The sequence below is a fragment of the Ctenopharyngodon idella genome, chromosome 13 (genome assembly GCF_019924925.1).
Source record: "Ctenopharyngodon idella isolate HZGC_01 chromosome 13, HZGC01, whole genome shotgun sequence".
In the NCBI taxonomy this organism is placed as follows: domain Eukaryota; kingdom Metazoa; phylum Chordata; class Actinopteri; order Cypriniformes; family Xenocyprididae; genus Ctenopharyngodon; species Ctenopharyngodon idella.
This window is the reverse complement of record NC_067232.1, coordinates 12562698-12576221: the sequence shown is the minus strand read 5'-3', so window position 1 is coordinate 12576221 and position 13524 is coordinate 12562698. Positions and strand designations below refer to the sequence as shown.

The 13524-nt window shown below is 38.7% G+C and overlaps 1 protein-coding gene across 12 annotated transcripts in view; it reads right to left on the bottom strand.

Moving 5' to 3' along the window:
* Positions 1-13524, bottom strand: part of zmiz1a (zinc finger, MIZ-type containing 1a) — a 149315-nt gene that overhangs the window by 19382 nt on the left and 116409 nt on the right. For 4 of the 12 annotated variants that reach the window (XM_051917624.1, XM_051917627.1, XM_051917626.1 and 1 more), the window contains one exon: positions 4270-4305. The exons of 3 other annotated variants lie outside the window; for them this stretch is intronic. In XM_051917624.1, coding sequence (XP_051773584.1) covers positions 4270-4305 — 36 coding nt within the window. Of the gene's footprint in view, positions 1-4269; positions 4306-8429; positions 8656-8698; positions 8875-9485; positions 9652-13524 lie in introns of those variants that run through there. 5 more of the 12 variants (XM_051917635.1, XM_051917633.1, XM_051917632.1 and 2 more) reach the window with 5 other exon arrangements.

Here is a 13524-nt window from a genome sequence, read left to right as displayed (position 1 = left end):
GCGCAGGATATGCAGAAAAACAGAGGAGCTTTAATAGAATTTTTAGAATTAAAGTGGTCATTATCACGCCTTTATTTTTATTATATAATGAATATTCATATTTGTATGAAGATGTTTTGTTTAACACAGTCATGCTGTCCTCAAGTCATATGTCCCAATGTACATTACAACATTAACAAAGAGCAGCAGCGAGTACCAAAAAGTTTCTCTAAAAAATGATATCATGCATCCCTACTCACCAGTAAATCAGCATTAATCACATTTCTCTTTCATTCCCTGTATTAAAACGCCTCTCTCAGTCTCAGTTTTCCTTTCATCTGTCTCCCTTCCCTCATTTAGTCCTGCTCGCATTGCCAGACACCTGCTCCAGAAAGGGTTGTGTTGAGTGTTAAATTGGCAGTAGGCTACAGTAGCTCTATGCTGGGTCTGTGGCAATGACCATTTCGGCGGCATGGCTGTGTGTTGGGACTATGTCAGTGGGCATTATGGTGGCAGGGCTGGCTCACAGCGGTGTGCACTAGGCAGTGATCCCAGCAGGAAGAGAAGAGTACCGACACAGAGCACAGTTCTCAGAAAGCCATGCCAGATGCTAAAACTGAGGTTTGCTTACACCAGCCAGATTCTAATACAGTCTGAGACTTAGCATACTTTGTGTGCCATTTATCACCACAACATGACAGCTGCAACAACTGTTGTTAAACACAGTGTAAAAAGTAATTTCAGAGTGAGAACAAATACATTATCAGTGTTTACAAATGAATGGGTTACATTATGTCATCATAAAACACTTAAAATGTTAATATTGTTTAAAAAAAAAAAAATCTCTCTTTTAAAAAGACAGCACTCTAAGTGATCTGTGACTCATACTAGCCATGTTATGCCATTCCTAAAGGTGCCAGACTGCAGCAGAAACCATCTTACTGAGGGGACAACAGCCTGTGGCTCTACAGACTTCTGGCAAAACAGAGCAGAGAGACAGACACTACATAAACCAACCCAAACCAACCCCCCTCCCTGTCTGCTCATTGTCTAGAGAAGAGGCTCTTCAAGCAGGTTTAGTGAGCTTTGAATAACTGACCAGGGTAAATCCCCAAATGATCCGGTGTGTAGGGAAGCCAGGTCACCCCCGGTTACCCAAATCGCCTCTGAGGCCGCCCCAAGAATGTTTGCCCATCTTTCCTTCTAAGGCTGGCTGCTTCATCTCTGCCAGAATCCCATATCGACCAAACTCTCATTTCTTGCCCAGTTTTACTGGCTCAAATTATGAGCTTTTTTGATTAAGATGTTGCTAATAAAAAGTGGATGTCAGTAAATGGAGGTTAGGGCAAGGATATTGGGTCAAAAATTGACAAAATCAAACAGAAACTTTTAATGTTTAATCAAAGGGTTCCAAAAACCTAGTGAGCCTCCATGCTGTCCTACTACCTATTGTACATAGACAACATCCTAATTGAAATGGAACTTCATAAGTGACTGATTTGGGCACTCTACATAGGCAGCACATCTATACAAATAGCACTCTGCACAATGACTCAACTTGCTACTGATTCCATTGAGTTGTACATTAGCATGTTGCTAAGCTAAAAATCCAATATGCAAAAGCATGCACTGTACACACAATAATGTCTAAAGTTTTTTTTTTTTTTTTTTAACATATAATTTTATCGATTAACTTCAGTTTTGAATGGAATATAAACATACTTACAGTTAACATTTCTCAAATTTCGTCCACCTTGTTGGATTTTTTCCATTGAGCTTGTGGCATTGCATTTATTTAAGGACTTGCCTTAAATTTGGCAAAATTAGGTATCTTAGAAGGCAGAAAAAGATGCTTTCACTGATGCTTTAAACCCATGATGCTTCAAAATGCTAGGTAGGCAGCTCAATAGGACTTGGAACTGAGCTAATGTTTGGTGAAGTTAAATATCTGATTTCCTGCCAAAGGCCAAACCTCACTAAAAGAATTACACAATCTATGTCGTGCCCACTTCTTATTCACAGAATGCATTAGATATTTGACTATTGCAGCTTTGGAAAGTGGGAAGATTTCAAACCCAAAAAGGATGTCTAGAAAGTAAATGTGGCTGGAATTCATCTCACAAGCCATATTTTCAAACGTCCTCAGAGACGTTTTCTCTCACCCTCTCCCTCAATCTGAGTCTGTGAGAGTATCAGACCGATGCCACAGTGAATTGGCAGACATGCCGACTGACCTTCCTGGACCACTCAGTAAAAAATAGGCAACCCTGCTGTCCACATGGCCATACTGTGTCTGCCCTTCATCCTCACCTCACTGAGACCATCACATAACCTTACCTGACCTATAAAAGCAATAAAACAGGAATCCAACAGCAAATACTGCCCATGGGTAATGGAGAACACTATAAATAAAGTTAGATATATTTTTTACTGATACCTAGAATAACAAAAGATCAGTTATGCTATAATTTAGTCTTTTATGCAACAAAACGAAAAAAGAAAACACAATATGATTGTGAACTGTAGCTTAAGTCACAGATAATCAGTTTATTTGAAAATACTAGTCCCTCAGACTAATTTTTACGAATTCCTCCACAATTCATCCATCCTAAATACTTCAATCTGTTAATGCAGGTCTTTTCCAGTGAGTGTAAGCAGCTTAAAGGAGAACTTCACAACAGTCTTCATAGAGAGATTTGTGTAATGCCACCACACACAAGCCAGAAAAATGCACACTTGTGATGGGTACACAAGAAGAGACAAGAAAAACACAAGGTGTATAACAAGGAAGCTGCATCCCAGAGCCAAAATTCCTTAAAGCTAAATAATTATTTTAAGAGCCATATCTACACTTTCCGCCAGAAAAGAACAACCATCATTCACAAAGTTCTTTACATTCCTTGCTAATTACATGTTCGGTAAATAACAATTTTTGCTTATTTGCTTATGCTTCCAGCTATCAAAATGAGCATAGTACTGTAGGCTCTGCTAAATACATTTTACCATGTTTACAAAAATCAATTCAACAAAATTTCCTCCCAGTGCCAAAAAAAGTGAAAGATGCTGTCTGGGCCTGCTAAGAGGGACGGTTTAACTGTAAAAATGCACTGCTGATGTGACTGTTCCTTGGTGAGGTCTATAAAAGAGTCTTCCCTTAGTGCTCATTGGCCGGCAGTACAGCAGGCATGTGCTCAAGCAGAGCACTACTATTAACTAATGACACAGGGCAGGTCCTCACATACGAGTGGCTCACATATTAATTAAGGCCAGAGTTGAACCTGAGTGCAGTCTACACACACACACACACACACAAACACACACACAAGTAGGAGTTATTAACTCTTAACTGAGGCTAACAGGCCACAAAGTGACCACCGCTTACACCGAGTGACGAAACCACTCAGGACACTCTCCAGCACAACACACACACACACACGCAATGAAGCAAACACACACACAGAAAAGCAGTCAAATACTTGCAGACTAAAACACTTCACACAGATTTACACAAACACAACCACAGAGGAGCTGCTTGAACAGATGAAACTGATATTTCTCATTTGAATACATAAATAAACGATCACATGTCAGTGTCTGTTTCTGTCAGTGACAGATGTAATGCGCTTCCTACAGTGCAGTAACATCCGCACAATGTGCGCTCGCTGACTTTCTGCTGTCTGTTTGAGAGAATCGAAACAGCTTGATGCTCTTTTGAATTGGAAAGGATTTTGAAGCACACGGCACAGTGCATTGTCGCTACAGATTCGGCTAAAATGGAAATGAATGACTGCGATGAAACAGGGAAGAGCTGACAGAAAGACCGGCACACAACACAGGGCAGCCCTAGAAGTGAGTGACATACGGATGAAGGCTATGTTTTGAACATAAAATACCACAAAATGGGACGTCATTCCTATTCAATGAGCTGCACAGTCCGGAAAAAAAACCTGGGCTGTAAACCTACAGTGCCTGCGCAATAGATGACGGGAGAAAATCCCGGGATAGTCTGAGATGACAGTGCAGCCCATGCGTCTGTGAAACAGGTATGGATGCTCAGTCAGAAGCCAATGACCCCCCACATACACACCCCGCAACAAAGGAAGCACATCAAAAGCGTCTGCGTCACCGTGATTCATCTCCTGTGACTGCGTACAAATGAATAAAAAAAAGAAACAGAATGAATGCCCAGGGTGATGATGAAGAGAGAGAGAGAAAGAGAGAGAGAGAGAGAGAGAGCTCTCTACTAGATGTGTTTCACAAGCCAAACAATGCTAGAACACAGAAGAGTACCTGTGTCACTCTGACATCTCCTGCAGGTGGTGGTTTCTGTAGGGTTCAAATTCAACATTTTACTCAAGGGGGCAAAGCAATATTAAGACAAGATAGTATTAGTAAGCAGAGTTGACGTCATCAATGGGTGAGCTGATGTCCTGGTTGAATTGATGGGACTTAACGGGACCCTTTTTCTGTTCTGGTCTGCTGCGCGATATACTGACTTCTCATCTTAGAGGAGGAAATTATCTAAAAATCAATGAATTCGCTGAAATATTCCAGGTGCTTGCACATTTGTCAGAACTTTCAAGCTCAGAAGAGTTTTATACGGATTTTGGTCCATCACAATAATATCATTACTAATAAACATTGATACATTTGAAATTGTTTGATTCTTTTGAATTTGATTCTAAAATCCTAACATGACATTCCAACATCTACAAATCTAAATGTCAAAAATACACCACAGAATATCTCATGACACATCATTTTAATTACAGTTATGATAAATATGCATAAATCTTCATGATGCTTCATATGACTAACACACTTGTCACTGTATGAGGAAACATCTAAATATCAAATTAGTCATAACATCACTACTCAAATGTCACTATTTTTTCCTACAGGCTCTGACTACTTTATATTACTAATGGAGATTCTCTCTTGGACTTTAAAACAGGTCCTTATGACAAGACAATTCAGGCACAGATGGTTAATCTTATCTGTTCATTCATATCCTTATTCACATATTTTTGTGTGTGTTTGTATTTTTACAGAAAACTTATCAATAGAACAATTTAAAATAACTGTTTTCTATTTAAATATAATTATATGTATATAATTTATTCCTGTGAATTCAGCAAAGCTGAATTTTCAGCATCATTACTCAAATCAATGATCCTTCAGAAATCATTCTAATACGCTGATTTGGTGCTAAAGAAACTTATCATTATCAATGTTGAAAACAGTTTTTTTTGTGTGGAAACATCAGGTTCCCAGGTTTCTCAAAAGCACAGCAATTTTTTTGAAATAGAAATCTTTTGTAACATTATAAATGTCTTTACTGTCACATTTAAACTATTTAATGCTTCTTTGCTGAATAAAAGTATTAATTTCTTAAAAATAAAAAAACTTCACTGAATCCAAAAATTTTACCAATAGTGTGTGTTTCTGGAATTAGTACAAATGCATCAGATATATATCAGCTTGCAGTGATTTTTACCCATAACCATAAAATGGAGGCAATAGCAATAAAATACAAGATAATGTTTTATAAATAGTTATACTTAGGAATATTATTAATAATATATGTACTGTAGTTCACTAGACTACTGTAGACTGTTTACGGTTGGCAAGCAATGTGTAGCAACTTAGTACATTAATATAGACAGTGTTATCTGTATTTTTACAATATCTTTAAACGCAGCTCATCCAATCAGAATTTAAAATCTAAACTATTCTATCATAAACCTTCACAGTAATCAGACAGTTTATGGTTTGTTTTGTTTGTTAACACAGCCTACTTCTTGTGACGTTTACCATGCATCCACTTTGTAACCATGGGCAACAGTAAATGTTTGCGCTGGGGAAATGGCACTTTATCGGGGTCTGTGGAAAATTCATGAAATGCATTTGCTAGTTGGCTTTTTGCACTTAGTTGAACAAATGCTAGAGTTTTAAAGCTGTAAAATATAACTTGTGATGTTTGTTATCATCTTAAGGGGCCATTCACACAAGGTCTAGAGATGTGTTTTTTAAAAGTTATTTAAAAAAAAAAAAAAAAAAAAAATGTAATCTTATTTTAACTTGAGTGGCACGATTTTAGAATGCCACGAGACGTCATGCACAAGACGCTGACCCAAGATGTGAGCACAACAGTCAAACACGTCCGTCTAGACCTGCATCTTTTGTTACCTAAGCCACTTACTAAAAAATGCAGCCATAAAGGACGTTTAAAGTGATCATGTGATGCTATTTTAAAAGTTCATTATTTTGTTTATTTGGTGTAATAGAATTGGTTAACATACTTTAATGCTAAAAAAATTAAAAAAAAAAAAAAAACTTTTCACACACTGTTCATTACTGCAGTACCTCTATTCCCAGTTTGTCTGTAAGCACTGATTTCTACGCAGCCCCTCCTTCCGAAAAGCTCAGAGTGCTCTGATTGGACAGCAGACCCAGTGCATTGTGATTGGCCAAACACTACAAGCATGTGTTAAAAATGTAACAGTGTTTACCATTATCGCAAGCTTCAGCTTCCAAGACATTAAGAAGTTGTAAACAGTTAATAATGTTGTCTTTTTTATCGTAACAGTTCGAGCCCGAGTCGGATTGTGAAAATGCGGATGATCAAGCCGATCGATCGGACCAAACTTTAAGCACGACTTGAGCAGAACTTTTCACAGTGGTAAGCAGTTTTCATATAAAAGCCGGTGTTGTGCTCTCCCAGGTTTAGGAAGCGGTCCTCCGTAAAATGCGATGTGCACAAGCAAACTTTTGGGTTGTACAGCTTTATAAATAAATCTTAACCTCTAATTCCTAACAAACAAGTTTTGCTTTCAGAGCGTCTCCACGACATGACGACAACACTACAATTCACATAAGCCTCGTCTTCTTTCTTTGTATATGCCTTTGGACGGGCATTATGCTAATATTTCACATTGTGACGTAGATGTTTGAGGAAATAATATCTGGACTTCAATCAAGGCGTTTTAGGCAGGTTTGGAGCAATGTTCTCTGTTAGATAGCTCATAGTCTCCCACAAAGGGATTTATTCTTTGTAACTTTGCAGATCCTATACATTCAAAAACAGATACATTACACACTAAAGGAAAAAGGAAACCCAAAAAGCATCATATGGCCCCTTTAAGTTAATAATTCATTCAAATAATTCTAAATAAAATCCCAATACTATTCCTCTCAAAATTACACTTTCTAAAAAACATGGAAATCCAAAGAGGTGTCTTATTGTCTTCTTAACCTCAAGAGTAACTAGAGTAGTTTTAAATAGCTTAAGAAATTTAAACTTGTAAAACATTTGTATGCAAAAACATTAGCACAACATCTGCATGTTTAAATAAAGTAATTCCACCAAACACAATCGACACATGGGCAAAGAGCACCGAGCTATTAAAAGCTCCTCACCACTGAGGAGGAAGTTTCACACATGAACAGCAGGATCCTCATTACAGCAAACTGCTGTTTATTTCCCCATCAGCATGCACTCAGAGGCCGAGAGCTTTAACAAAACTTCATAGGAACCTGTAGACTTTGCTCCAGCAGTATATTATCCTTACGACGCTTTAACTGCCGCCCTATAGCAGTTACAAGAAACAACTACTTACTATAAATATCTAGGGATTGTGCCTAGACGCAGACAGTGCAGTAGAAACAAGAGATGAAGCCAGCTTTCTAAATATACAAACAACAGGGGCACAGCAAGCACACATCCCCCCACTTTCAGAAATTCCCACGTTCATTCCCCTTTCAAATCGCCCCTACGGCCCATAGAACAGAACCTCCAATGCAATGCAAAAAACTTTCCTCCCATCCGATGATTTACAACCCCGTAAAGAACTAACGTGCACTCGCCACCAACAGTAGCCGGTGAAGAGCAAGAGCTGCTCCATGTAACTGGCTGGAGCCAAGCTGTCGCCAGACTCACGTCAAACAGCTAAAGGACTGACAAAAACACTGTGCCTCAAGTAGGTCAGCTCTCCTCCTGGAGATAATCAAGCCCACTCTGACCCTCTATGTGCGAGCGTTCGTGTAGGAGAGAGGGAACTAGGTCAAACGCACTCAGTTGTTACGACTCGATCATGCGCAGGTCTCTTTACGAGTTAGTTCCTGCGCATACGTACACCTGCCTGCAACTAGTCTGCATGCACTCCGGCTGTCACGTGACTTACCAACGGTCGAGATCGGGCTTTCATCGCAGTCTTCTCATTGCACAGAAAAAAAATGGGATTTTACCAGCAGGCAAAGACAAACCCGTGAGAAATCTACGAGCTTTCTGTCTATCTCTGTCTGATTGTCTGGGGCTCTCTCTCTGTTTTCCCTCTCTTCGCCTGTCCAGCGACTGCACAATGCACATCAATTATTCAGCGGCGGTCTCTGGGTTTCCAGTGCAAAGCCAATCACAGATGGAGTTCTGTGCTAATGGGCTCCTGCTATACCTGGCTCCTCTGCTCCAAGACGTAGCCCACGGGGAATCAGGTTAAGCTCTTCGAAAACTTCAGACACACACACACACAATGACAGCCTGTAAACTGTCTGCAGTGCAAAACCACAAAATGAACAGGAAGCACTGTTGTTTCAAAAGGGTTAAAAAAAAAAAAAAAAGAAGTAGCAAGAGAGTGAGAGAGAAAAAGAGAGAGGGACGTGGGGGCAGGAAAAAAAAAAAGAAGGAAGACAGAGGAAGAAAAAGCAGCAAATGTCCTCTCACCTCAGATTTATGGTGTTGTAAGTGACGTCCACATGCCTAAAACCCTCGCTCATTTGGAACTGATGGAAGCCACACATTCACACATACACAAACACACACGCATGCACGCGCACACTCACACACACACACACCCATGCAATGCGACGGCCACTTTGCCAGAGGGCGGAAGGGGGGGGAAGCAAGAGCGGCTCACATTTCAAACTTGCAAAGAGGGGGGCGGGGCCTATCACAGCAGATGGGCTGTATCTTGGCCAGTGACCAAATCATCCAGAGAAAGACTGAGAACAAACAACACGCTCGGATCAATTCAGTTAAAGCTGTGTTCGCAGCCCTGCGATTACTGCTATCAAAGCGGGTGAATCCCATCCATTGGAGAGTTAATCACATGACACCGATGTATAAATCCATCAGACCGTGCACGCTAATTAAGCCCGGGGCTGGTGGGCGGCCCTCTTGAGTGTCATGTGAGGGTGAAATTAATGGAAACTGTGTTAGCTTTTAACGCTAAGTGCCTAACTTGACACTTGCTAACACTGTTAATTACACACATCTAAAAGTGTTGAATATCAGAAAGAGATCCAGCACTTCCCCGGGCTGTCAATAGTGTGCGTCCATTAATGAATTAATACATAGCTGTTCTTCAGTCCTTGAATTAGCGTCGCTTAATCTGCTAATAAAAATGCTGTATCAACAGCAGGATTTTTCTTGACGCTGCAAAAAAAGCACTGTAATAAATTCCACTGACATCAAATTAGCAATAATTCATTAAGTTGCCTCAAAGACTTACAATGAAGCACGAAGCATCAAGACCTCAGCGTGCACAGCGTCTCCGCGGCCGGCATTGAAGTGCTGCTTGTGACAGATACCTTTAATATCAAGCTACAAGGGGATGAAATAACTCAGAGAAAATGAGAGATGTCAAGGCTACGGGCTACATGAAAAAGGAGGTGAAGAGCTAAAGCTGGCTCAAACAGGAACTTGAGCTTCCTTTAACTTTTACTGCAAAGCAGTGAGTCATAACCCTCCACCAACACAAACACACCACTCCAGTCATTCTCTCTAGCTCTGAACTTCAGTATTTTACAAATGAGCAATCTTATGATAAACAATATAAGAGTCCACTATAATACAGCATTATTGCTGCTGATTATGAGCTACAATGAAAAAAAAAACTGATTTGGAGCAACTAGAAGTAACTGAACTGTTACTGAGTGATTACATCAGAAGAAAAGAAAAGAATATATTGAAAAGGGTATTTAAGCAAAGTCTAAAATTAAGTTTTTTGTGCAGTTAAGACATTTATCAAAAGTAAAAGTACACATTTTTTAAAACTCTTTAAAATTCTTAATATTACTATCAAACTGACAAATAACTATTTTGCTTAAAAAGCCAAAGCCAACATTCATTCATATTCGTTGCTTGGCGATTGTTAATTCTGTATACGAACGCTCATATAAAGCCAACTGTGACACAATAATGATATATCTTGCAATGTTGCAAACTCAAAGACACAGTGGATGTCTGAAGTATAAAGTGGGAACTGTACGCAGACAGAGGTAAGCAGGGTTTGCGGTTATATCAAACCAAAGGGGAGGTCCCGTGCTTGAGTTTCTTGTGTATCTGTGCTCGCGTCTTCTCTGTAAACCATGTGTGTACAAGACATGTGAATTACGGCTGGGTGCTGGAAAGCGATCCGTCACCCTCGACATGGCGGATTGGTTGCTCTCCTGACGTGCCTTCCAGCTGGGCTGATTTACAAGCTGCTGACAGACTTCCTATGTAGAGCAGGAACATTCCTCACCATTGCGTTGAGAGATTCATTTCACCCCACAGTGTGGCTATTGGCCAACATAATATTTTTACCCATCCGCTACTCAGAGAAGAGACATGTGTCAGCTTTACTTTGATATGCAACTGTATCAAACAACTATATCTGTAAATAAAAAGCAACAATATGGTGGAAGTTCTCTCACTAAAATGTGATTAAATGTGGGCACCATCACTCAATAAGATTGTTTAGTGTTGAGTGTTTTCTATTTTGATATCATTTTAAAATTTTATTTATTCCTGTAATGGCAAAGCTGAATTTTCAGCATTACTCAAGTCTTCAGATTCACATGATCCTTCAGAAATCATTCCAATATGCTGATTGCTGCTCAAGAAAAAATTCTTATCATCATGAATACTGAAAACAGAATACTAAAAACTGCTCAATATTTTTGTGGAAACCGTCACATGTTTTTTTTTCTGGATTCTATGATGAATATAAAGTTTAAAAGAACAGCATTTGTATTATATAGTATTTTTTTTTTGTCTTGTTTTAAGTAACACAAGCTCTGAAATTTTTCTTCTGCCAAATCTGCTCAATAACAGACTTTAAAAACACTTAAATTGAGACACACCTTGCAATTATCTTGTCGCAACATCTCATTCTGAACAATGGCACACTATCTCCGCTCCTGTGTGCAGGCACAAACGTGATGCCTTTTTTTTTTTTTCCAGAAAATGTTTAAATAATAGCAGGCTTTCTGAATAGGGGTTTGCGAGTCAGAAACATGTCCTAATAGACAAACACATTAGCTGTCAGTCTCTCAACTAACCTGCTCTCGATTAAATATCAGCATGACACATACGGAGGGAAGAACTCGATTTTGATCTAAGCGAGGAGACTGTTGTGACTGACAGCACTGTTGAAATACTATCAAAAGCAATTGTGATGCTGTGTATAATTAACATGTGCTCAATAAAAGTGTCTCAGACAAGGTATTTAACGTTTCTTGGTATAGACACAACTGTGTGCTCTAAAGAGGGAGATTTTAGACTAAATTATCTTATTGGACTGGCAGTGGGGTGCCAAACAAAGCCTGGTTAAAAAGTCTGTCAGTAGCATGTAAGCAGAGAAGATCAGACTAAATAAGAGCGCACACACTAACACACATGCAAACACACCGTGGACAGATAATTCCCATAATCACAGATTAATACTACCAGATAATCCCGCCGACAGAGAGGTCAGCACTCACAAACCAGCACGCACTGACAGACTAGACTTCATTCACACACACACGCATGACATCTCTGACACATTCCTAAAGATCACATGGTGATTATGACAAACACGCTTTCATCACTTTGCACTGATTATATCGGTCTTTTATCAGTGCATGGTAAAAAATCATTTCTCAATTAGTATGTGTGTATTGTTTTCCAGTATAAATACATAGAGTAAACATCTTTACAACAAGATACATCTACTTTACTATGAAACTGCATAAGCTATTAAGACTTTTTTTTCTTGTCTTAAGCATTATCAAAATTCAATGAGGTTTACACTTCAAATAAGAAACTAATTTTCAATGGGATAATAATCATAAAAAAATACACAATTATATAAAATATATAATAGTATCATCTATATTTATATTGTACTATATTATATATTATACTACATTAAACTATTATACTATATTTAATAGTATGTCATTATTTTTCTTTACATATAAAATGATTCTTTTTTTCTATTTTTTCCTACCCCATGTTTAATTTATTTTTTTTAATTTTATTAATTTACAATTTATATAAAATTGTGTTGTAACTTTTGTACATATTTAATTAATATTTATTAACATAAAATATTAATATTTAATTAAAAATATATGTTTCTTATTTTACACAATTTTGCTTTTCAAGTAAATTAATATTTTTACTGGAAAACAAGACAAATATACCGATTAAGTTTTTTTTTAGTTTTGCAGTGGCAATAAATGCGTTCTCATTACCTTTGTCAATGAAAAATAAAATGATAAAAATACACGCTTCAAGCATCTAATGAGGTTTAAGTGTGTTTGATTTGCCAAAATCATATATCGAAAAACAAAGGAATCCAACTGACCATTTTATAGCACTATAACTGTTTAAATGTAACATTAAAAAGAACTCAAAGCATAAATATATGAATTACATTTATCTTACAAGACATCTTCTGGCGTTTATCCATTACAGGTACTTAACATTCTTTTACGAGAGGCAAATAAAAGCATAATTCTGAATGCAAGTGGATGACTTTTGGCCATCCTCACAGGCAAGTGTCAGCTGCATTGTATATCACAGAGACAGCAAAACATGACGGATTCATCCAGCAGCTGGTGACTGCCTCTCCATGGCCGCCTGATTGTGCATTGATCGTGTAATGTGGGAGTGTCTCGCTTCTCTAAGGCTCTAAGCGCGCCAGACACACTGAACTCCGGTGTGTGGTGTCGGGTGGCCGCCCCTCTGTCGCCATCCTGCCTGTCACTGGGTTTTCGCTGGGGCTGCACTTTCTCGACAAATCCCTGACCTGACGTGCATATCCTTTCTCACTCTTTTTCCATTTGCATTTTCTGTGTGTTTTTGCGTGAAGGATGTAGACCGATAAAGAGAGAAAGAGTATGTGGCATCAAGAAGGACAGAAAATGAGAGGGACCGAGAGTGGGTTTATGAGTCTGAGCTCTGCCACTGTCGTCTGCGTGTCTGGGGCAGCAGACGCCCTTATGATAGAGGTAAGATGGATGCCCCCATGATGCACTGACAGAGAGGAAGTCTGAGTCATATCTGCTTCCAGCCATTTCATCACCAGCTGTACTGAATGCAACCACTGCTATATACAGTCTCTGTTTGAATTGAAATGTCTGAGATATCACTGTAAATGATACATATTTCAGAAAATATCTCACACAATTTCTCACGCAACATAAGTGTTGTTAACAGCAATACTGCCACAATCACAGCTGTTCACAGCAAAAATACATTTCTTTATCAGTATTTTTGTCTTGCTTTTTTTAAGAACA